General features: G+C 42.0%; 1 protein-coding gene across 6 annotated transcripts in view; it reads right to left on the bottom strand.

The window, feature by feature from the left end:
* LOC144604083 (E3 ubiquitin-protein ligase HECW1-like) overlaps positions 1-23756 on the bottom strand; it is a 316240-nt gene that overhangs the window by 213629 nt on the left and 78855 nt on the right. For 5 of the 6 annotated variants that reach the window (XM_078418197.1, XM_078418215.1, XM_078418186.1 and 2 more), the window contains one exon: positions 19734-20034. In XM_078418197.1, the coding sequence (XP_078274323.1) occupies positions 19734-20034 (301 nt within the window). Of the gene's footprint in view, positions 1-19733; positions 20035-22410; positions 22481-23756 lie in introns of those variants that run through there. The other variant, XM_078418206.1, reaches the window with a different exon arrangement.

The raw sequence follows: 23756 nt of genomic DNA, 5'->3' as shown, positions 1-23756 counted from the left end.
TTCGATAAGATCCCTTCTCATCCTTCTAAATTCCAGTGTATACATGCCTAGTCGCTCCAGTCTTTCAACTTACGACAGTCCTGCCATTCCGGGAATTAACCTAGTGAACCTACACTGCATGCCCTCAATAGCAAGAATATCCTTCCTCAAATTTGGAGACCAAAACTGCACACAGTACTCCAGGTGCCGTCTCCCTAGGGCCCTGTACAACTGCAGTAGGACCTCTTTGCTCCTGTACTCCTGGCATTCATAGCAAGAGGATTTGAGTATAGGAGCAGGGAGGTTCTGCTGCAGTTGTACAGGGTCTTGGTGAGACCGCACCTGGAGTATTGTGTACAGTTTTGGTCTCCTAATCTGAGGAAAGACATTCTAGCCTTAGAGGGAGTACAGAGAAGGTTCACCAGATTGATCCCTGGGATGGCAGGACTTTCATATGAAGAAAGACTGGATAGACTAGGCTTATACTCACTGGAATTTAGAAGACTGAGGGGGGATCTTATTGAAACATATAAAATTCTTAAGGGGTTGGAGAAGCTAGATGCGGGAAGATTGTTCCCGATGTTGGGGAAGTCCAGAACCAGGGGTCACAGCTTAAGGATAAGGGGGAAGTCTTTTAGGACCGAGATGAGAAAACATTTCTTCACACAGAGAGTGGTGAGTCTGTGGAATTCTCTGCCACAGAAGGTAGTTGAGGCCAGTTCATTGGCTATATTTAAGAGGGAGTTAGATGTGGCCCTTGTGGCTAAAGGGATCAGGGGGTATGGAGAGAAGGCAGGTACAGGTTACTGAGCTGGATGATCAGCCATGATCATATTGAATGGCGGTGCAGGCTCGAAGGGCCGAATGGCCTACTCCTGCACCTATTTTCTATGTTTCTATGTACTCAACTCCTCTTGTTATGAAGGCCAACATTTCATTGGCTTTCTTCACTGCCTGCTCTACCCGCATGCTTCCTTTCAGTGACTGATGCACTAGGACATCTAGATCTCTTTGTACGTCCCCTTTTCCTAACTTGACACCATTCAGATAATAACCTGCCTTCCTATTCTTACCACCAAAGTGGATAACCTCACATTTATCCACATTAAACTGCATCTGCCCACTCACACAACCTGTCCAAGTCACCCTGCAACCTCATAGCATCTTCCTCACAGTTCACACTGCCACCCAACTTTGTGTCATCTGCAAATTTGCTAATGGTACTTTTAATCCCTTCATTCAAGTCATTAATGTATATTGTAAATAGCTGCGGTTTCAGCACCAAGCCTTGCAGTACCCCACTAGTCACTGCCTGCCATTCTGAAAGGGACACATTTATCCCCACTCTTTGCTTTCTGTCTGTCAGCCAATTTTCTATCCATGTCAGTACCCTACCCCCAATGCCATGTGCTCTAATTTTGCCCACTAATCTCCTATGTGGCACCTTGTCGAAGGCTTTCTGAAAGTCAAAGTACACTACATCCACCGGCTCTCCCCTGTCCATTTTCCTAGTTACATCTTCAAAAAATTCCAGAAGATTAGTCAAGCATGATTTCCCCTTCGTAAATCCATGCTGACTCGGAACGGTCCTGTTACTGCTATCCAAATGCTCCACAATTTTGTCTTTTATAATTTTATAATTTAAGAATGTGTTTCCTCACAACCCCTGTATCTTTTGACCTTACCCCTCTCCACTATAAACCCGTGTCCTGCTGAGAATAGCATCTGTGCATATATTACCCGACTAACGTTTAATGCACACTTTAAAATATTCCAGTGGCCCAGCTCCAAACCTGCCATTTTAATACCAGGCTTAGGAATGCCAATTTGAAGCAATATGAGATCTGCTTTGAGATGTGAAGATTAAATAAGCTCTTCAAAGCTTGGAAACATTTTGACAAGCATGAGTCAAACTTGGAGCGAATTCCTAAATAAGAAAGGGTCATATAATGAACACGTGCCCATAACGTTCAATTTCAGTGTGGAAACACTGTTGTTACAACCCAAAAACTAAAGATATGCTTAAACAAAAACCAATAATTACATTAGCAATTTCTTATTAAAAAAGCTAACACATGTAATAACTGTTTGAAACTATTCAAAGGAATTATTAGAGATATATGTAGGTATAATTATTTAGAAAGAACAAGGTTATTAAACAATATTAACATATTTTCTGAAAATTGTATTCTTTCTAACATTGCGAACATATATTTTAAGAAAGCTTACAATAAAATTATGCATAAAAGGCCATTGAATAAGGCTGCAGCATGTGAGATTGGATTTTCAGTGTTTAATCTAGGTCGTGAAATGGTTGCTTTTGCGTAGGCAGAGCATAGTTATTTATAGCAGTGGCTCTGTGTGGGATACATTCACTACGGGTGTGCTGCAAGTATTAGTGTGAAGTCTAGAAACAGAAAATGCTGGGAACACTCAGCAGGTCAAGCAGCAGTCTGTGGAAAGAGAAAACAGATAATGTTTCAGGTCAATGACTCTTTATTTGAGCTAGGGAAGTCAGTAAAACAGTGTGTTTCAAGTTGCATAAGGGGAAGGTGGAGAGAACAAAGAGACTGCATGTGATACGATGGAGACCAAAATTGTCCAGCAGATAAAAATGTTTGCAGCCCCCCTCCCCCTTGTTATTCGATGAATGAGGGCAGTTTGAAAGAGAATAAAGGGAAAAAAATGGTTGTGCTAGAATTGTGAGAGGTCGATCACAGCAGTTGATGGCAATCAAATATACCCGTCTGATCGGGCAGTGTGTGTCAAGAGGGAAGAACTGAGTGGACATTTTACTTTAGAACTGGCCAGCTCTAACACAGGCAGGAAGAGAGTGGGGAAGAGAGTGGAAGTTTTGTTGCCTCCATCACAGTGAGGGGGTGTTTGGAGTCACTGTGATGGACGTTTGTGTTGGGGTCATGTGTCTTGTGTTCTTTTTTGTGTGACTACTATGTAGTTTCGTTCGGTACCTTGGTACCGAATGACAAATAAAGCTCTGTTGAACTGTTGAACTGTTGAAGAGCTGATTATCTGAAATTATTGAATGCAATATTGAGTTCTGAGGACTACAGCCTGTGTGCCAAAAAAGAGCTTCCGTCTTTGAGTTGATGCTGACTTCATTGGAACAGCGTAGGAGGTCAAAAAACAGAGGTTAGAGTGAGGATGAGGTGAATAATTAACCTCTGGAAGATCAGGGGCACCCAATGGTGTTCTGCCCAGCAGTCACCCATCGGCTGCTGGTTTGTCCAATGTGGAAGGGAGCACTAAATATACAATAGGCTAAAACTGGAAGAATCTCACAGTTCCACGGAAAAATAGACAATAGACAATAGACAATAGACAATAGGTGCAGGAGTAGGCCATTCAGCCCTTCGAGCCAGCACCGCCATTCAATGCGATCATGGCTGATCACTCTCAATCAGTACCCCGTTCCTGCCTTCTCCCCATACCCCCTCACTCCGCTATCCTTAAGAGCTCTATCCAGCTCTCTCTTGAAAGCATCCAACAAACTGGCCTCCACTGCCTTCTGAGGCAGAGAATTCCACACCTTCACCACTCTCTGACTGAAAAAGTTCTTCCTCATCTCGGTTCTAAATGGCCTACCCCTTATTCTTAAACTGTGGCCCCTTGTTCTGGACTCCCCCAACATTGGGAACATGTTTCCTGCCTCTAATGTGTCCAATCCCCTAATTATCTTATATGTTTCAATAAGATCCCCCCTCATCCTTCTAAATTCCAGTGTATACAAGCCCAATTGCTCCAGCCTTTCAACATACGACAGTCCCGCCATTACGGGAATTAACCTAGTGAACCTACGCTGCACGCCCTCCATAGCAAGAATATCCTTCCTCAAATTTGGAGACCAAAACTGCACACAGTACTCCAGGTGCGGTCTCACCAGGGCCCGGTACAACTGTAGAAGGACCTCTTTGCTCCTATACTCAACTCCTCTTGTTATAAAGGCCAACATTCCATTGGCTTTCTTCACTGCCTGCTGTACCTGCATGCTTCCTTTCATTGACTGATGCACTAGGACACCCAGATCTCATTGAACTCCCCCTCCTCCTAACTTGACACCATTCAGATAATAATCTGCCTTTCTATTCTTACTTCCAAAGTGAATAACCTCACACTTATCTACATTAAACTGCATCTGCCATGTATCCGCCCACTCACACAACCTGTCCAAGTCACCCTGCAGCCTTATTGCATCTTCCTCACAATTCACACTACCCCCCAGCTTAGTATCATCTGCAAATTTGCTAATGGTACTTTTAATCCCTTCATCTAAGTCATTAATGTATATTGTAAATAGCTGGGGTCCCAGCACCGAACCTTGCGGTACCCCACTGGTCACTGCCTGCCATTCCGAAAGGGACCCATTTATCCCCACTCTTTGCTTTCTGTCTGTCAACCAATTTTCTATCCATGTCAGTACCCTACCCACAATACCATGTGCCCTAATTTTGCCCACTAATCTCCTATGTGGGACCTTGTCGAAGACTTTCTGAAAGTCGAGGTACACCACATCCACTGACTCTCCCCTGTCAATTTTCCTAGTTACATCCTCAAAAAATTCCAGTAGATTTGTCAAGCATGATTTCCCCTTCGTAAATCCATGCTGACTCGGAATGATCCTGTTACTGCTATCCAAATGCTCAGCAATTTCGTCTTTTATAATTGACTCCAGCATCTTCCCCACCACTGATGTCAGACTAACTGGTCTATAATTACCCGTTTTCTCTCTCCCTCCTTTCTTAAAAAGTGGGATAACATTTGCTATCCTCCAATCCACAGGAACTGATCCTGAATCTATAGAACATTGAAAAATGATCTCCAATGCTTCCACTATTTCTAGAGCCACCTCCTTAAGTACCCTGGGATGCAGACCATCAGGCCCTGGGGATTTATCAGCCTTCAGTCCCATCAGTCTACCCAAATCCATTTCCTGCCTAATGTGGATTTCCTTCAGTTCCTCCATCACCCTAGGTTCTCCGGCCCCTAGAACATTTGGGAGATTGTGTGTATCTTCCTCAGTGAAGACAGATCCAAAGTAACGGTTTAACTCGTCTGCCATTTCTTTGTTCCCCATAATAAATTCCCCTGCTTCTGTCTTCAAGGGACCCACATTTGCCTTGACTATTTTTTTCCTCTTCACGTACCTAAAAAAACTTTTGCTATCCTCCTTTATATTATTGGCTAGTTTACCCTCGTACCTCATCTTTTCTCCCCGTATTGCCTTTTTAGTTAACTTTTGTTGCTCTTTAAAAGAGTCCCAATCCTCTGTCTTCCCACTCTTCTTTGCTATGTTATACTTCCTCTCCTTAATTTTTATGCTGTCCCTGACTTCCCTTGTCAGCCACAGGTGTCTCTTACTCCCCTTAGAGTCTTTCCACCTCTTTGGAATAAATTGATCCTGCAACCTCTGCATTATTCCCAGGAATACCTGCCATTGCTGTTCTACCGTCTTCCCTGCTAGGGCCTCCTTCCAGTCAATTTTGGCCAGCTCCTGCCTCATGCCTCTGTAATCCCCTTTGCTATACTGTAATACTGACACTTCCGATTTTCCCTTCTGCCTTTCCATTTGCAGAGTAAAACTTATCATGTTGTGATCACTGCCTCCTAATGGCTCTTTTACCTCTAGTCCCCTTATCAGATCAGGATCATTACACAACACTAAATCCAGAATTGCCTTCTCCCTGGTAGGCTCCAGTACAAGCTGTTCTAAGAATCCATCTCGAAGGCACTCTACAAACTCTCTTTCCTGGGGTCCATTTCCAACCTGATTTTCCCAGCCTACCTGCATGTTGAAATCTCCCACAACCACCGTAGCATTACATTTTTGACACGCCAATTTTATCTCCTGATTCAAATGCCATGCAAAAGGGAGTGGTTAGTGGAGATGGAAGAGTAAACCAGGAAGTCATGATGGTAAATGTCTTCCTGATGGTAAATATCTTATAAAGACGTATAAAATTATAAAAGGACTGGACAAGCTAGATGCAGGAAAAATGTTCCCAATGTGGGGGAGTCCAGAACCAGGGACCACAGTCTAAGAATAAAGGGGAGGCCATTTAAAACTGAGGTGAGAAGACACATTTTCACCCAGAGTTGTGAATTTGTGGAATTCTCTGTCACTGAAGGCAGTGGAGGCCAATTCACTGGATGAATTTAAAAGAGAGTTAGATAGAGCTCTAGGGGCTAGCGGAATCAAGGGATATGGAGAGAAGGCAGGCACGGGTTACTGACTGTGGATGATCAGCCATGATCACAATGAATGGCGGTGCTGGCTCGATGGGCCAAATGGCCTCCTCCTGCATCTATTTTCTATGTTTCTATGTTTCCTAGGACTGCTGTAAGAAGAAAGAGAGATGTGTCCAGTAACAAAATCTACTTGAAAATAGTGGATGTTAAGGAGAATAATCTGCTAAATGCAGATGCTATTGAAGAGAAAGCCAAAGATATTGGAAATCTATTCTTGGTCTTGTTGAGAGGAGAGGAGAGATGGTTGAATGTGCAAGTATAGGAAATGAAGGAGATATGATTCAGAGCCCTGCCAACTAATCAAGAGAGGAAGCTGCAATGAACAATAAAGAAAGCCAGAGAATAAAGAGAAATGTGAGATGTTGCATTTTGGGAAGTCTAACATGAGCAGGACCTACACAGTGAATGGTAGGGCTCTGGGGAGTGTTATGGAGCACAGGGATCTTGGCATGCAGGTGCATGGTTCCTTGAAGGTGGAGGCACAGGTCGATAGGGTGGCCAAAAGGCATTTGGCACATTGGCCTTCATCAGTCAGAGTATTGAGTACTGAAGTTGGGAGGTCATGTTGCAGTTGTATAAGATGTTGGTGCGGCCGCATTTAGAGTATTGTGTTCAGTTCTGGACACCATATTATAGGAAAGATGTTGTCAAGCTGGAAAGGGTACAGAGAAGATTTACAAGAATGTTACCAGGGCTCGAGTGTCTGAGCTATGGGGAGAGGTTGAGTAGGCTGGGACTCTATTCCTTGGAGGGCAGGAGGATGAGGGGTGATCTTATTGAAGTGTATAAAATCATGAGAGGAATAGATTGGGTAGGTCTCTTGCCCAGAGTGGGTGAATTGAGGACCAGAGGACAAAGGTTTAAGGTGAAGGGGAAAAGATTTAATAGGAATCTGAGGAGTAATTTTTTCACACAAAGGATAGTGGGTACATGGAACAAGCAGCCAGAGGAGGTAGTTGAGGCAGGAACTATCGCAACATTTAAGAAACAGTTAGACAGGTACATGGATAGGACCGGTTTGGAGGGATATGGACCAAACGCGGGCAGGTGGGATTAATGTAGCTGGGACATATTGGCCGGTGTGGGCAAGTTGGGCTGAAGGGCCTTTTTCCACACTGTATCATTCTATGACTATGACTAAAGACCTCTCAACAGCTTACTGTGGAAAGCCTCCGCGCCAGTAGTCCAGAGAGCTGTGGGTGTCGGTGGGCATAAAAATGGCTCCTGGAACCGAACTTGTCCCCTGAGACGGAGATAAAAAAGGTCAAGAAAATGAAGGAAAGGGTCATGTGCTCTCCATTTTCCCATACCATTTTCTCATTTCTCCACTTCTGATTCAGTTTTTGATCTGAAATATTAACTTTATCTCTCTCACCATAGATGCTGCCTGACCTGCTGACATTTTCTGTTTATATTTCGGATTTCTAGCAACTGCCGTTTTTTATGTTGAATTAGCGTTAAACCAAAAAATAATAATTTTGCCCATGTTTTTTATGATAGCATCGTTAGATCCTTGAATTTGTTGCTGGTACAAAAGAATATTTAGGAACCAAGATTTAAAATTAATATAATGATGGCAGACTTTACTAAGTTATCCTGAGCGAAGGTCATTATTTGCAAGTTGTACACTGTGAATCTGAATGTGGACCAGTTGAATCAACCATTCTTAAAGAAACCTCTTCAATACAAAAAGAAGTAATTCAGTGTCGCTGTTCATTGGCCAAAGATAATTAGCAGATTGTGATATTCGCTGTGCTGTTGAGGAGAAATATAATCAGGGTTTTGTAAAAATGAGTCTGGTATTTGGGTGCACCACTGGGGCACTTAAAAATGTAATATGAAATTAGCATGATACAGTGATTTGGTTTGACCACAATGGAAAGGTACATACTTGTTGGACCTTTCAAGTAATACTGTATCGAATGTTGTTAATTGGAGGTGGTTCAGAGAGTGATTATTCAATTAATATAATATTTTAGCCCTCGTAGTTTCTGATCAGTTTCTGACCATCATGATAGGCTGCTAATACACTGAGATGCTTTCTGCGGTTTCCCAAAGACGTCATACATGCGCCTAACCCTTGGAGCAATTTTCAATGAGACTGAGATGGGGGTAGAAGCTAAATACCTGCCTCACTTTTTAATCAGATGTCAAAATATTCACATTATATGTAGAACATCTCTGTACCTTTGGCCTTCCATGCAACTATTCTTAAAGAGACATCTTCAGTCAATTCAAGATAAAATGGAGTAATAACCTCTTTACTGAATCCCATAATGTGGGTCAAAGAGCACATGTTCAAATCCCGTCATGGAGGAATTTAATTTGAGAAATTAAAAGGGCTGCGTACTCTCCCCTCTCCTTTACTCTCTCTACACCAACAACTGCACCTCCACAGACTCCTCTGTCAAGCTTCTCAAGTTTGCGGACGACACAATCCTGATTGGACTGATCCAGGATGGGGAGGAATCTGTTTGCAGACAGGAAATGACACAGCTGGCATCCTGGTGCCATCGCAACTACCTGGAGCTCAACGCTCTTAAGACAGTGGAATTGATTGTAGACGTTAGGAGGCCCCCCTCCCCTGCCTCCACTCCCTCCACTCACCATCAACAACACCACAGTCACATCTGTGGAGTCATTTAAGTTCCTTGGAACAATCATCTCCAGAGACCTTAAGTGGGAGGCCACCATCGACCCCACAGCCAAAAAGGCCCAACAGAGGATGTACTTCCTGCGGCAGCTGAGAAAACACAATCTGCCACAGGCAATGATGGTCCAGTTTTATATTGCCATCATAGAGTCTGTCCTCACCTTCTCTATCAAGTCTGGTTTGGCTCAGCCACCAAGCGTGACGTCCGGAGGCTGCAGCGCATCGTTCGATAGCCGAGAAGGTTGTTGGCTGCAACATTCTCCCCATCGACAAACTGTACACTGCAAAGGCTGGGAAGCGAGTGGGTAAGATCATCTCTGACCCCTCTCACCCTGGCCACAAACTCTTTGAAGCACTTTTCTCTGGAAGGCGACTCCGGACTGTCAAAGCCGCCACAGCCAGACATAAAAACAGCTTTTTTTCACGAGCAGTAGCTCTACTCAACAACCAAAAGTCTGTAGCCTCCTTTTGCTCTGCTATTTTATTTCATTCTTCACATGTTTTAATTATGTTTTATTTTTAATTGTCTACTGTATATCATGTTGTTACTTGTGAGCAAAGCACCAAGGCAAATTCCTTGTATGTATACATACTTGGCTAATAACATTTATTCAATTCAATTCAATCAGTTGGTTCAGAGGCAATTAGGAATAGATAATAAATGCCAGCTTTGCCAGCATCATCCACGTATCATGAATGAATGGTCGGCTCAGCATTGAATCCAAGTTCCTGCTTGGTTGGCTCAGCAGAGAAGCCAATGGAATCCTTGAAGAAGGGTCCTGACCTGAAATGTGATCTGTCCATTTCCCTCCACAATTATTCCACATCTCAAATCTGTTCCATCTTATGATTAGATTGTGGCTGAATTATATCCTAATTCCTCTTTCATTAAAACAAGACAGTTTAAACCGATGAACTGTTGAAACCACAACCCATCTGCCCTCTTAGATGGATGCAAAAAAATTCTCACAGTTTTTCCCTGAGAAACACTCAAGAGAAATTCTCGGTACCCTGAGGATATTTAATCCTCAATAGTTGGCAGATAAAATTGACTATTGAAGAGAATGAAATGAATTTCAGAGACACTGTGCGCTATGTTGACACTACTAAATTGCTGTTTACTGCTGTAAACAGAGAGTGTATTTCCAGGCATTTAGGCTTTCAAACTTGCTGGAGTAAATTTCAAGCCGATAAATCCTTCTTGATTTTCTCTTCCTTTGAAGTCAGTCATAAGAAAAATTGGGCAGTGTTTAGAAGGTAACTCATTCACTACTGTCAACTATGCACACCCCTCATGGCTATGTCACCAACCTGCTACTTTAAATATCATGGTGCTTTCATCTGTTTGGATTTTACATTCAATGACACTTTTCACTTCTTTGTCAGTCCTTTGAGACTGAGGATGAGACTTGAGACTTGCTTCCATTCTGCTTTTATAGACAATAGACAATAGGTGTAGGAGGAGGCCATTCCGCCCTTTGTGCCAGCACCACCATTCAATGTGATCATGGCTGATCATTCCCAATCAGTACCCCGTTCCTGCCTTCTCCCCATACCCCCTGACTCCACTATCTTTAAGAGCTCTATTCTCTGGAAAGCATCTGTAATTCTCTGGAAAGCATCCAGAATTGGCCCCCACCGCCTTCTGAGGCAGAGAATTCCACAGAATTACAACTCTCTGACTGAAAAAGTTTTTCCTCATCTCCATTCTAAATGGCCTACCCCTTATTCTTAAACTGTGGCCCCTGGTTCTGGACTCCCCCAACATTGGGAAGCATGTTTCCTGCCTCTAACGTGTCCAATCCCTTAATAATCTTATATGTTTCAATAAGATCCCCTCTCATCCTTCTAAATTCCAGTGTATACAAGCCTAGTCGCTCCAGTCTTTCAACATACGACAGTCCCGCCATTCCGGGAGTTAACCTAGTGAACCTATGCTGCACGCCCTCAATAGCAAGAATATCCTTCCTCAAATTTGGAGACCAAAACTGCACACAGTACTCCAGGTGCGGTCTCACTAGGGCCCTGTACAACTGCAGGAGGACCTTTTTCCTCCTATATTCAGCTCCTCTTGTTATGAAGGCCAACATTCCATTGGCTTTCTTCACTGCCTGCTGTACCTGCGTGCTTCCTTTCAGTGACTGATGCACTAGGACACCCAGATCTCGTTGTACGTCCCCTTTTCCCTTTTGAGGTGATTGATGAGGCCAAAGGGAACTGCAGGCTCTTCCGTAGTTGGGGCAATAGATACCGGATGGTTTGCTGGTTGGTATTCCATGAAGTTAGGCGCTTCTCATGCACTTTATGCAGAATTTATGTGTTCCTGATGCATGGATTCAAGCTTTTCAACACCATCATGAATGGTCCTCTAGTTTGAATGGCAATGGGCCAGGGATTCCCGAGAGTCCAAGGAATACTGCATTTTTTTCCCAAAGGCCTTTGAGCACATCCTTGAATCTTGCCCGAGCAATCTGTCTGGTAATCCTTTCCTGTGACAGAGCTCAGAATGCAGTAATACCATTAACAAAAGAGTGCTCTTGATTGTCATGTTTATCTTCAGTCAGGTGAGACAGCTGCAATGAACACTGCAGGACTTTCACAGCTGCTTGAAGAGACCTGCCCAAAGATTTCCAGCAATAAAACATTCCTCTCACACTTTGGTTGGGATTCCATTTATTTTGTTTGATCATGCCATAAATTTTGACCATTGGAATTTTTTCTTGTGAAATCAGATACAAGTGAGGAATGTTTCATGCATATTTACATTATTTAAAATCTTGGATATAATTTAGATATGAAAATATTCTGAGCTGCATTATTATTGCACACATTTGTATTCATAATACCCACTGCACAACGTAAAACAAAAGAATAAGAACACAAATTGGAATATCAAGACAATTAGTTACACAATCAATGAAAGCATGGTTTATTTCTAAAATTTATATTTCAGATGTTATAATATCTGGTAGGTCCTTTATATATTTGGTATCATATTTGTATGAATGTAGATTCCCGACAATTAGACGTGTGTATTCTTAAATTGCAACCCAAGAAGCAGCAATTAAATAATCAAATGCAAACCTCTTAATAAGAAACCGATCAGCAGGGAATTGATAAAGAAAACAACTAATCAACATTCATGGGTCAAAACAATAGATGAAAAGACAATTACATTTATGGTATCATTCTGTACATTTTGGAACCAGGGTAAGTAATTTATAACTGCAAATTGAAACATTTTACTTGATAGTACTATAACAAATGTGATTATTAAATTTGTCTAAATCTTATTTTGGTTAATAGATATTTCAGTTATTGAGATAAATGACACAGACATATTGAGAAAATGTGTTTTCACTGGTACAATTGGTTTATGGAGAAGCAATGATGGCGAATCCTGACAATGCAAAATTAAAAAGGGTAGTTAAATCTATTGGAGGTAGACACAAAATGCTGGAATAACTCAGCGGGACAGGCGGCATCTCTGGAGAGAAGGAAGGGTGACGTTTCGGGTCGAGACCCTTCTTCAGACTGAAGAAGGGATTCGACCCGAAACGTCACCCATTCCTTCTCTCCAGAGATGCTTCCTGTCCTGCTGAGTTACTCCAGCATTTTGTGTCTACCTTTGATTTAAACCAGCATCTGCAGTTCTTTCCTACTTAGTTAAATCTATTCATTTATACAGGATGTTAACATGAAAGTGTGACCACAAATCATTTATATGAGTTTTTTTAATGCAATGTCATTTATATCTGATGTCTGTGGCATTGCAATGTAAAGTAAGGCTTAAATGCAATCTTTAGCTATTAAGCTGGGTATAATTAGATTAATACTGCGGATATAATTCAGTCCTCTGTTTAAAATCACACATTTTGTCATTATTTTATAGAAGATAGAACAGTTCAGCACAAGAACAGGCCCTTTGGCCCACAATGTCTGTGCCGAACATATTGCCAAGGCCAACTCTTATCTGCCTGCACATAATCCATATCCCTCCATTCCCCGCATATCCATACGTCTATCCAGAAGTCTCTTAAAAGCCATTATTGTCCAAAGCGAGGTACGAAATGAGTACTTTGCATCTGTTTTCACTGAGGAGAAGGACATGGACCACAATGGTGCATACTAATATGCAAGGGAAGTCAGAAGGGGCACTTGTATCTGCTTTCTTTTTATACAACCACTGAGGAGCAGTCACTCATGGATGCTAACTGCTTTCATCTTGTCCAACTGAAAATCACCTCAGTTATCCACAAAAAAACGGTACACCACCCGCACAATTTTAGGCCCACCTTATCACCATTGTCCTGGGCACACATTCATCCAAGTTTCATTCCAATTGCTCATATTTTTCAAGTTAGAGAAATTCTAAAGTTTTTTTAAGTTTTAAAATTACCAATTGCTTGCCATGTTCAGAGTGTGATGTCACAATGGGACCCGCCCGAGAGACGACCAATGAGGGAGGAGGGGTGGGCGAGGAGTCGCGGTCAATGGGGGGGGGCAAAACGACTTTAACAAATACGCTCCCCACCACCCCCTCTAGGAGGACCAGCGGGAGGACCGGCGCCCGTCCCGGCATGCCTCATGCCTGACCTTCGTCCCGTGGTGCAGGGCGGCGCCAGAGGCGGTCAGTGCTCCACGCACGGGGCACAGGTAAGTAGCTTTCGCCGCCAACGTGACTTCGGATAGGTAGGGTTGCTGCGCCCGGCACGACCCCAGGGGACACTCCCCACCCGCCGCCGGTTCCCGCCCATGGCCTTGGGGGACGCTCCCCGCCCGCCAACGGGTGCACGGATCGGTAGGGTTGCTGGGTCCGGCACAGTCCTGGGGGACACACCCCGCCTGGCAACGGGTCCACGGATCGATAGGATTGTTGGGCACGAAGGAGAGCTTTCCACCCAACGGTTCCACTCGCAAACCTCTCCTGCATTGGTCCAGCACCCTCTCCTCCCCCCCATTCCCTCCCCCTCCCCCTCCCCCTCCCTCTTCCCCCTCGTACTCCCCCTCCTCCCACTCACCCATTCCCCCACTCCATCGCCCCTCAACCCCCTTATCCCCCTCTCCTCCCCTCCCCTCACCCACTCACCCACTCCATCCCTCCTGTTTGTTTCTGTTATTTCTCCCGTTGTTCCTATATGCCCTTTTTATTCACAAAAAAACAGTACACGACCCGCACAATTTTAGGCCCACCTTACTCACCATTGTCCTGGGGATACATTCATCCAAGTTTCATTCAAATTGCTCTTATATTTTTCAAGTTAGAGATTTTGAGAAGATTCTGAAGAAGAGTCTCAACCCGAAATGTCACCTATTCCTTTTCTCCAGAGATGCTGACTTACTGAGTTAACCCACTGAGTTACTCCAGCTTTTTTGTTTCTATCTTCAGCACTATCCTACACACTAGGGACAATTTACAATTTACAGAAGCCAAATAACCTCCAAACCTGTATGTCTTCGGAGTGTGGAAGCAAACCAGAGAACCCAGAGAAAACCCATGTGGTCACAGGGAGAATGTACAACTCTGTACTGAGAGCACCCATAGTCAGGATCAAACTCATGTCTCTGGCCTTGTAAAGCAGCAACTCTATCACTGTGCACTGTGTGGCCCTATTCATCATGGATTGGGGCATTTAGTATAAGAGGCAGTAAGTCATGATGCAGCTTTATAGAACTTTGGTTAGGCATAACATGCAGTGTTGCATGCAGTTCTGGTCACTCCATTACAAGAAGTGTGTGGAGGGTTTTGAAAGGGTACAGAGGAGGTTTACCAGAATTATGCCTGGATTAGAGGGTATTAGCTACAGGGAGAAGTTGGACAGACTTGGATAGTTTTCTCGAGAATGCTGAAGGATGCAGGGGGACCTGATAAAAGAATTAAGAGAGGCATAGAAAAAATGATGGACAGTTAGAACATTTTTCCCAGGATGGAAAATTCAAATACCAGAGGTGAGAGGGACAAAGTTTAAAGGAGATGTGGGGCAGGTTTTTATTTACAGAGGGTGGTGAGTGCCTGGAACACACTACCGGGGATAGTAATTGAGGCAGATATGATAGAGGCATTTAAGATTTTGTATAGGTATATGGATATGCAGGTAATGAAAGCACGGTACGGTAGCGCACGGTAGAGTTGCTGCTTTACAGCGAATGCAGCGCCGGAGACTCAGGTTCGATCCTGACTACGGGTGCTGTACTGTAAGGAGTTTGTATGTTCTCCCCGTGACCTGCGTGGGTTTACTCCGAGATCTTCGGTTTCCTCCCACACTCCAAAGAGGTACAGGTATGTAGGTTAATTGGCTGGGTAAATGTAAAAATTGTCCCTAGTGGGTGTAGGATAGTGTTAATGTACGGGGATCACTGGGCGGCACGGACTTGGAGGGCTGAAAAGGCCTGTTTCCGGCTGTATGTATATGATGATATGATATGATAAATTATTGCAGGCAGATAAGAGTTGGCTTTGACAGGCCAATGGGCCTGTTCTTGATCTGCACTGTTCTATGTTCTGTAAAAATAGGCCAAAAATGTATGATTTTAAACAGGGGACTGATTTATATCTGCAGAATGTTAATCAATTTACATCCAGACTTGTTATATCTCTCTCTATTTATCTATCTGTCTGTCCATATATCTATCTCTCTATATTTTTTTCAAATAATTATTTGAAATAATTTCTGTTGTTTTGAGAGGCAATATATTGTACAAGGGTAAACAGTAGTGCAATTTGTTTCCTGTCACTGACAGTAATTTAGATTCTTCAGTATCAACAATGTGTGTGTTTTGCTTTCAAAAAAGTAAGAGTTGGCAATGATACACAAAAGGAAATCTGGAACAGTTTCATTCCTTGTACAGTACATATAATTATTCTGTGTTAACACACACATAGCCTGGCTTAATATATCTTTATTATCATTAAATGCTAGATCATGGTCATACTAATGAAAATGTTTTACATTTACATTGTCAATGGATAAGAGTATTTCCAAATACTAGATTCCAAATATCAAAGGTTTACCTGGATAAAAAATTTTTTGGTCTTAATGTTGACTAATAAATTTGAAAAGGGGAACATTGATCAGTAATTTGAGTTTAAGATCGGTTTCAAAGAGTTAAAAAAATTCTAATCATAATTGACTATATGTGTGACAATTAAAGCTTGAAGTTTTGAAATCCTTACATCAAATGTTTTAGCTCAACTTATTAATCCAAAGTCAAATTAATTAATTGCAGTAAAGCTATTTTCACTGGAATAAAAGTGGTTCTGATCCACCACCATGTGAAAAAGACGCCCCACAGATCCCTATTAAATCTTTCCCTCTCACCTTAAATTTTTGTCCTCTGGTTCTTGATTCCCTTACTCTGGATAAAAGACTGTGCCACTCATGGTCTTATACACCTCTATAAGATCACCCCTTCTCCTCCTGTGCTCTAAGCTATAGTCCTAGCTTGCCCAACCTCACCCTGCAGCTCAGGCCCTCAAGTCCTGGCAACATCCTCATAAAGAATGCATGTAAAAGATTGCAACCTTTACATCTTAATAAAATATTGCACGATAATCCTTGCACCACTCTGCTGTTTTGCACTTCTCATTGTATCACTCTATGAGGTTCACGTGAACAAGGAATTTGATTTCACCCTGGTGTATATGACAATAAACTAATTTGAATCAGTTTAACCTCGGTGCAGAAAAAACTTGGGAAACATAGCTCTGGGACAAGATGAGTTGTCACCTGGAGGAAAATGGATTAATTAAGACGTCAGCACTGAGTTGTTGAAGGTAAATCAAGTGTGATTAATTTGGTAGAATTTTTTGAAGAACCAACAATAGAATTGATGAGGGTAATGCAGTTGATGTGGCATACAGGAACACGCAGAAGGCTTTTGATATATTGTCACTTCACTGAATTATCAGCAAAGTTGAAGCACATGGCAGAGAAGGAACATCCGTTGCATGGATACCAAGCTGACTAATTAATAGGCAGTTGACAGTTGTGGTGAATGGTTATTTTTCAGACTGAAGGATAGTGTTCATTGATCATCCCAAGGGAGCTAAGCGTGGGGATGCAAGCAACAATTTCTAAATTTGCAGATGACACAGAACTAGGCAGCATTATGAACCATGTGAGATAGTGATAGATTGAAGCAGGATACTAACAGGCTGAAGAAGGATCCCGACCCAAAATGTCACCTATTCATGTTCTCCAAGATGCTGCCTGCCTCTGAGTTACTCCAGAATATTTTTTTTTAAACCAGCATCTGCAGTTCCTTGTGCAGGCAGGAGGTGAATAATGCAAAGAATTGTGAGGTGATGCATTCGGTGCGAAAGATGAGGGTAGGCCACATAGAAAACTATTCCAAAAGGAGTTCAGGAACTGAGGGGTAAATGTGCACAAAATGGAAGAGGCAGGAAGCTGCCGAACCAGTCCCTACTCAGAGGACCTGGCAGACCTGCAGCAGGCAGGCCACCAAGCCAGCCCCTACTTGTCCCTGAAGACCAGAGCCCAGGAAGATTGAGCCAGTGATGACCATGAGGACAGACTGGCGATGCGAAAGGCTGGTAGAAAAGGAGAGGGAACCAAGGTCTGGCCTATTGTACCCTCAAGGTCAGCTGAGGGTGGTACCCACAGGGCACAAAGGTGGACAGGAAAGGTGAGGGACTTCAGTTCCCTGGTCAACCCTCACGTCCATGGAAGGCAATGGCCTGCAACAGCCTGGGTCTTGCCTGGATCGGGCACCACTCATAAGAACTAGACCGTTGACTGGACTTTGAAAAGGCGCCAAAACCTGGTGCCTCTTGCATGTGGGCTCAGTAGACTATTTCTGTAATCCTTGCGAATTGGGGGATATGCTTAGGTATGGCAATACTTTACTGGACTGTTTGTAAGAAAATAATTTCACTGTGCGTTTGCACATCTGACAACAAAAGCACCATTGAACCCAGATTTTGTGTTAGTATTGGTGGAGTCTGCCATTATTATACCGTGAAACTGACAGAAACTTTGTGATTTCTGCACTCAAGCAGTCTAAAATAGAGATCCAGAAATTGCTGTCATTGACCGAGGACCTCTCGGTAGGTTGCTCTTAGTTCTATGATGTCCCATTTACTCATCCAACCCCTACACATTAGGACCAATTTACAGAGGCCAATGAATCTTCAGACCTGCACATCTTTGGGATGCAGGAAGAAAAAAAACGGAGCCCTCGGAGGAAACCCAAATAGTCACAGGGAGAGTATGCAGACTCCACACAAACAGCACCCAATGTATTTATAGTCACTAGAATCAAGATTCTTTTGGCAGGGGATTTCTTAATCTTCTGCCTTAATTTCTGTAGCAGCTCAGCATTAATGATAGTGGTGAAAGTAATCCAGTACAAACCAGTACAGCCTACTGATAAGAAGGAGGCCAATGCACTCAATATAATTGAGTTAAATTGGCAATGTTCATGACACTGCCAATCTGGTGGGAAATGTAAGTTATGTTAATTCTTGACGGCCACTCATATTATTCCTCCCAGACTACCACTGATTGTCAGGCATTTAGGAAAACTCACTTGGAAATCGATAGCATTAATTTCTGAGGAAGAGTACATTATCCTTTGAAATTCTTTGATCAGTTTTCTTTGAACTGTACACTGCCAATAATTTTGCCAAATATTTATCATATGGAAACCTGGCAAGAATAAGTTGGGAATAAGGTGATAATTATCATTTTCAAATTATTATTTCTTCTTCTGTTCATGAAAATAGGAAACAAAAATGGGTGTAGGTATTTGGCCCAACTCACCTGCTCTGCCATTCAATGAGATCTTGGCAGATTGTTTACCGCGGCACCACTTTCTTTTGCAATTTAATACTACAATGTTATTGCAAGACATTTGGAAATCATACGTTAAATCTTTTTACAGAGATACATCAGGGAAACATGTTCTATATCCCACTGAGATTACACCGACCCTCGATCACCCATACACTAGATGTGGTCAAGCTGGAAAGGGTAAAGAGAAGATTTACAAGGATGTTGCTGGGATTAGAGGATCGAAGCTATAGGGAAAGGTTGAGTAGGCAGGGATTCTATTCCCTGGAGCGCAGGAGGATGAGGGGTGATCTTATAGAGGTGTATGAAATCATGAGAGGAATAGATCGGGTAGATGCACAGAGTCTTTTGCCCAGAGTGGGGGAATTGAGGGCCAGACGACATAGGTTTAAGGTGAAGGGGAAAAGATTTAATAGGAATCTGAGGGGTAACTTTTTCACACAAAGGGCGGTAGATTTATGGGACAAGCTGCCAGAGGAGATAGTTGAGGCAGAGACTATCCCAACGTTTAAGAAGCAGTTAGACAGGTACATTGATCGGACAGACTTGGGGGGATATGAACCAAACGCAGGCAGGTGGGACTAGTGTAGCTGGGACATTTTGGCCAGTGTGGGCAAGTTGGGCTGAAGGGCCTGTTTCCACATTGGATCACTCTATGACTCTATAACTAGTGCCACGTTATCTCACTTTCACATCCCACACACTAGGGACAATTTACAGAAGCCAATTAACCTACAAACTTGTACATCTTTGGGAGGAAACCGGAGCACCCAGAAAAATCCCTTGCGGTAAAGGGAGAACAAAGAAACTCTGCAGACAGTACCCTTAGTCGGGATTGAACCTGGGTCTCTTTGTCTGTGAGGCAGCAACTGCACCTCTGAGGCAGCACTGCGCCTCTGTGCCGCCCTGAATGAAAATATGGAGTGTGTAATACACAGGCTCAATAACTGTAGATGTGACTGACAGCACATAAATTCATAGACCAATCCTTCAACTACTTAATTAATGGTTAGAAACAGCCTTACCTACTAGGTACATGCCAATCCAATCTCCTGGGTCAACTTCTTCCTTTATGTCCCAACATATGATCAGGTCCTGGGACTGGCCGATAGTGTAGCGGGAGCTGCTGACCATCAGGGTGGAACGACTGCCCGAGTTCACCAGGTTCGTGTCACTGTTTGCTCGTGGGATGGTGACGGCCAGGTTACGGAATTGCTCAGGGTTGTAGCTGTATCTGATGGGATCCTTGCATCGACGGCGGCTCTGAGAGTTGCGGGAAGGCGAGGCCATGGCTGCCAAACCCAGAAACCTATTCTGGTATAAGTTCTGAAATAACATTTTTAAAATGTTAATTTCACGTCAAATTTCTGGTGTTAACTTGCCATGCAAATGACGCAGCTTGTGGTTGAATAAACGTATGACATTGGTGCTTATGAAACATATTCTTCAAAGTTATTATGGTTTCCATGTATTAAATGTATTACATTTTGTTAATAATTATTCTTTATAAAATGGATGGAAGTGCAACATTCATGTGAATTAATGAATTAGGTAGCATGCTCCTTTAAGCATTTGTCTCACTAAAGACATACCTTCAAATTAATAATGGCACCGTAGGTTATTCAAGGAAGGCAATGAGTTAGAACATTTTCAAACTCTTAGACCTATAATGTTAAAACATGCTCATTTCTCCTGTTCATGTGCTTGGAAAGCATTGTTTTGCCCAGAAAGGAAATTCATATCTAAGTATCAAAACCCTCCAACATGTTACAAGAATTCATGTTATTATATATTCTGATATCTTTATTGTTGCAGAACTTGCATTCCATTTCTTCTTACAATGCTATCTGTTTAAAATGATATAACTTTGACCAGAAATAATGAATAAACTTACGCAAATATATCTGTTGATCTAAAAGTAACATATGGCATCTTAAAAGAGACTCTCTGCTTCAGGTTTAGTTGTCATATGTATGTTAATCATATATTTCTTCTAATATTTCGCATGGTTTTATACAGTAAAAATTGATGTAATTGAATTGTCTATAAGAACATTTCATAAATTGTTCATTACTTCCATCATATTTTCTTCTGAAGTGACTCTCAAAATATGGGTCAATTCGCACAGATAATTGATTAAGATCAATGCTGATTGGACTTTGCGACAGATTAACAACTGGTGCATTGTATAAACAGTGCTGAAAAAGCATTGCATGCTGTAAATTCATGCTGGCATTCTGCTGTTTCTGTGGCAGTTTTAATGGGAGACATACCTCCTGATGCCCATGGGTCTGTTAATGGACCACTAATGAGTTTCTTTCAAGTGACAGCTAGGCAGTTGATGTATAGTTGAACTAAAGAGCTATCCATAAGCATATGCCTTAAACTCTTATGCCATCTTCAATCTTGTATAAGCAAGTTGTCACACATTCAGATACAGCAAAAGAAACAAATAGGTTAAGGGCCTGTCCCACTTAGGCGATTTTGAGGCGACTGCCGGCGACTAGGCTGTCGCCGAACGTTCGCCGGGGTGTCGCGGGCATGATTGTGAGGAGTCTTCAATGAATCGTAGCGGATCTCGGTGCATTGCAGAAAAAATTTCCAGATAGAAATTTCTCGGCGACAGCTGGCTTGTCGCCAGGTATCGTAGCTTATTGCGGGCGCTGTCGCATGCTGTCCCCAGGTTTGCTAGGTTGTCACAGATGCATTTAGAAGCATGTAATATTAAATTAAGAAAAGGCATTTGAAGTTACCAGAAGATAGTTTTGTTTAACCAATTTATTTGCCGTCAGGACATTTGACAGGTAGATTGGAGGCGACAGTATGATGGTCAGGTAAGCGTGGGAATTTCACGATGTTTCCGAAGACGGTGTAATCTCTTAACCAGGTGCTAGTTTCACAAAAAAAGTAACTTGTATCGACCTGACTCGGTCGGCATTGTCGTGGTCATTGTCGTAGGGTAAAAGAAAATTTTGGCGATCTGCTACGACTTTGACAGTCGCCGGCAGTCGCCTTAAAAATCGCCTAACTGGGACAGGCCCTTTACTAGTAATGTTTCAGTGGGTCTCAACCATCAGTCCTGAAATGTGCCAAATTTTGTATTCCTGATGGCACATAAGAATGAAAACAAATCATGAAAACCAACAAACTTAATCATGGTTTGTGATTAACATCAAATCTTTAAAAGCTGTTCCAATGTCATACTGCCTCGATTCTAGCCTTCAAGTCTTTCCAATAGTATACAGTATATGCCAATATGAAATTTGAACTTAAAACAAAAAGAAAATTTAAAATGTAAAGCAAAATAGTGAAAAAGAATGAAAGATATGAATTTAGATAAAGAAGAAAACTCGGCAGGAAATGTAAAATGCAACACTTTCTCAGAATACAGCATTTTGGTATTCCACATAACACATCAAATAGTAAATTAGCAAGTCAGAGTGACACTATCCAGTCCAAATAACCTGGAAGAGATTCAGCTATCTCACTGGGCAAAAGATTAATTGAAACAATCTCATTTTACCCATCTCATTTTTGCATGGTGTGGAATACGTAATGAGGTCTGTGTTGTTGAGTGAACCACTGCTTTAAAGCAAAACTTCTCTTCGTTTCTCACTCTCTTCTACATATTTTCTATCATTCACCATCTACAGTTTTGTTTTGAATAGGTTTCTGATCTTTGCTCACAGGCTGAATTCTTACCTCACTCTCTGATGATGCGAAAGTTCCACTGTGGAACTGGACCTTGAGGCCACAGGTTGATCAACTCGATTCACACAACAGAACTCTGAGTCCTGCCAATACAATCAGCAGGGAGAGAGGTAAGTAGGGTACTTATACACATTATACACAGTGTTTTATCATTGCCTGTGTCTGTATATTTGTGTGTGTCGGTGTATGTCTGAGTACATGTCTGTGCTTGTGTGCATGTTGGATCTATGTAGGAAACTGGTAGAATGGTTTGAAACACTGCTGTTGCATTTTTGGGATTCAGGTGCTCATCCAATTCAGGCTGAAGGAATGAAAGTCTTCTCGTTAAATGATTAAAATATCAGGTAGGAATCTACAGAATGAAACTGCTTATGATCTGACACTCCAGACATATTCATTCAGCATTCACTTGAGGGGCTTATTGTGTACCGGATCCTGGCTATACTTGGTGTGGGTGCATTTGACACTGGTTTTATATAACCTAAGTGAAAATATGCTTCACTCGGGTGAACTATCCTTCTTTAACTACAATGTTATTTTTTAAAAGAGTCTATCACTTGACTCAGGCATGGTGTGAGATATTTGCTTACAAACACTCTAACTTTTAAATTAATCTTGAACTATAATTTGAATATACGAAAAGTACAAAAATGCTTAATACCTATCATCTATTCATACTTCATATTTTCTGGAGGTAAGGTGACTGGCACAACAGATGAACACCATAAAATATATGGCTTTTATCAGAGACACTGACTAAAATATTCTGATTACTACATAATGTTTCAGTTAACTAAATGGATAATTGTAACAAATTAAAATTAATAGATTGAACATTGTTTAATAAAGTGTTTATATTTCTCAAATATGTATTGGAAATATCAATTTCTGTTATGTAGCTGAAGCTTAAGCATTTCATGTTTATGCCTCATCTGCAGTACAAGAAGATTTAGTGGTGTTACGGAGATTAAAATTATCATAAGGCCTTGCTTTTTTATTTTGTCTTTTGGACTGGAAAGGATTGTTGTTTTCACGTCACTGCCCAAGTTTTGGTTATGGTAATCTACATTCTAGGACAGCAGGGGGGAACTAAAGGCAGAGAAGGTTACTCTATTGGAAGAGACATGTCAATGCTCTCATCATCCAGACCAATGCGAAGGTACTTTCGTTTGGCTGATTAGGCTTTTATGACAGATATTGATTTTCACTACCTTATAAGAAGCCCATTGTAGATAAATAAATCCTAAATCCTTTGATTAATGTATTTATTGAGAATTTACCATACTGTAGGTATTCAGGAATGAGTTTTAAGAACTAGTTAGCGTAGCACTAGTTCT

Source organism: Rhinoraja longicauda, chromosome 2 (genome assembly GCF_053455715.1).
Source record: "Rhinoraja longicauda isolate Sanriku21f chromosome 2, sRhiLon1.1, whole genome shotgun sequence".
Lineage (NCBI taxonomy): Eukaryota > Metazoa > Chordata > Chondrichthyes > Rajiformes > Arhynchobatidae > Rhinoraja > Rhinoraja longicauda.
The sequence above is the reverse complement of the archived record's forward strand: the minus strand, read 5'-3'. Positions and strand labels throughout refer to the sequence as shown.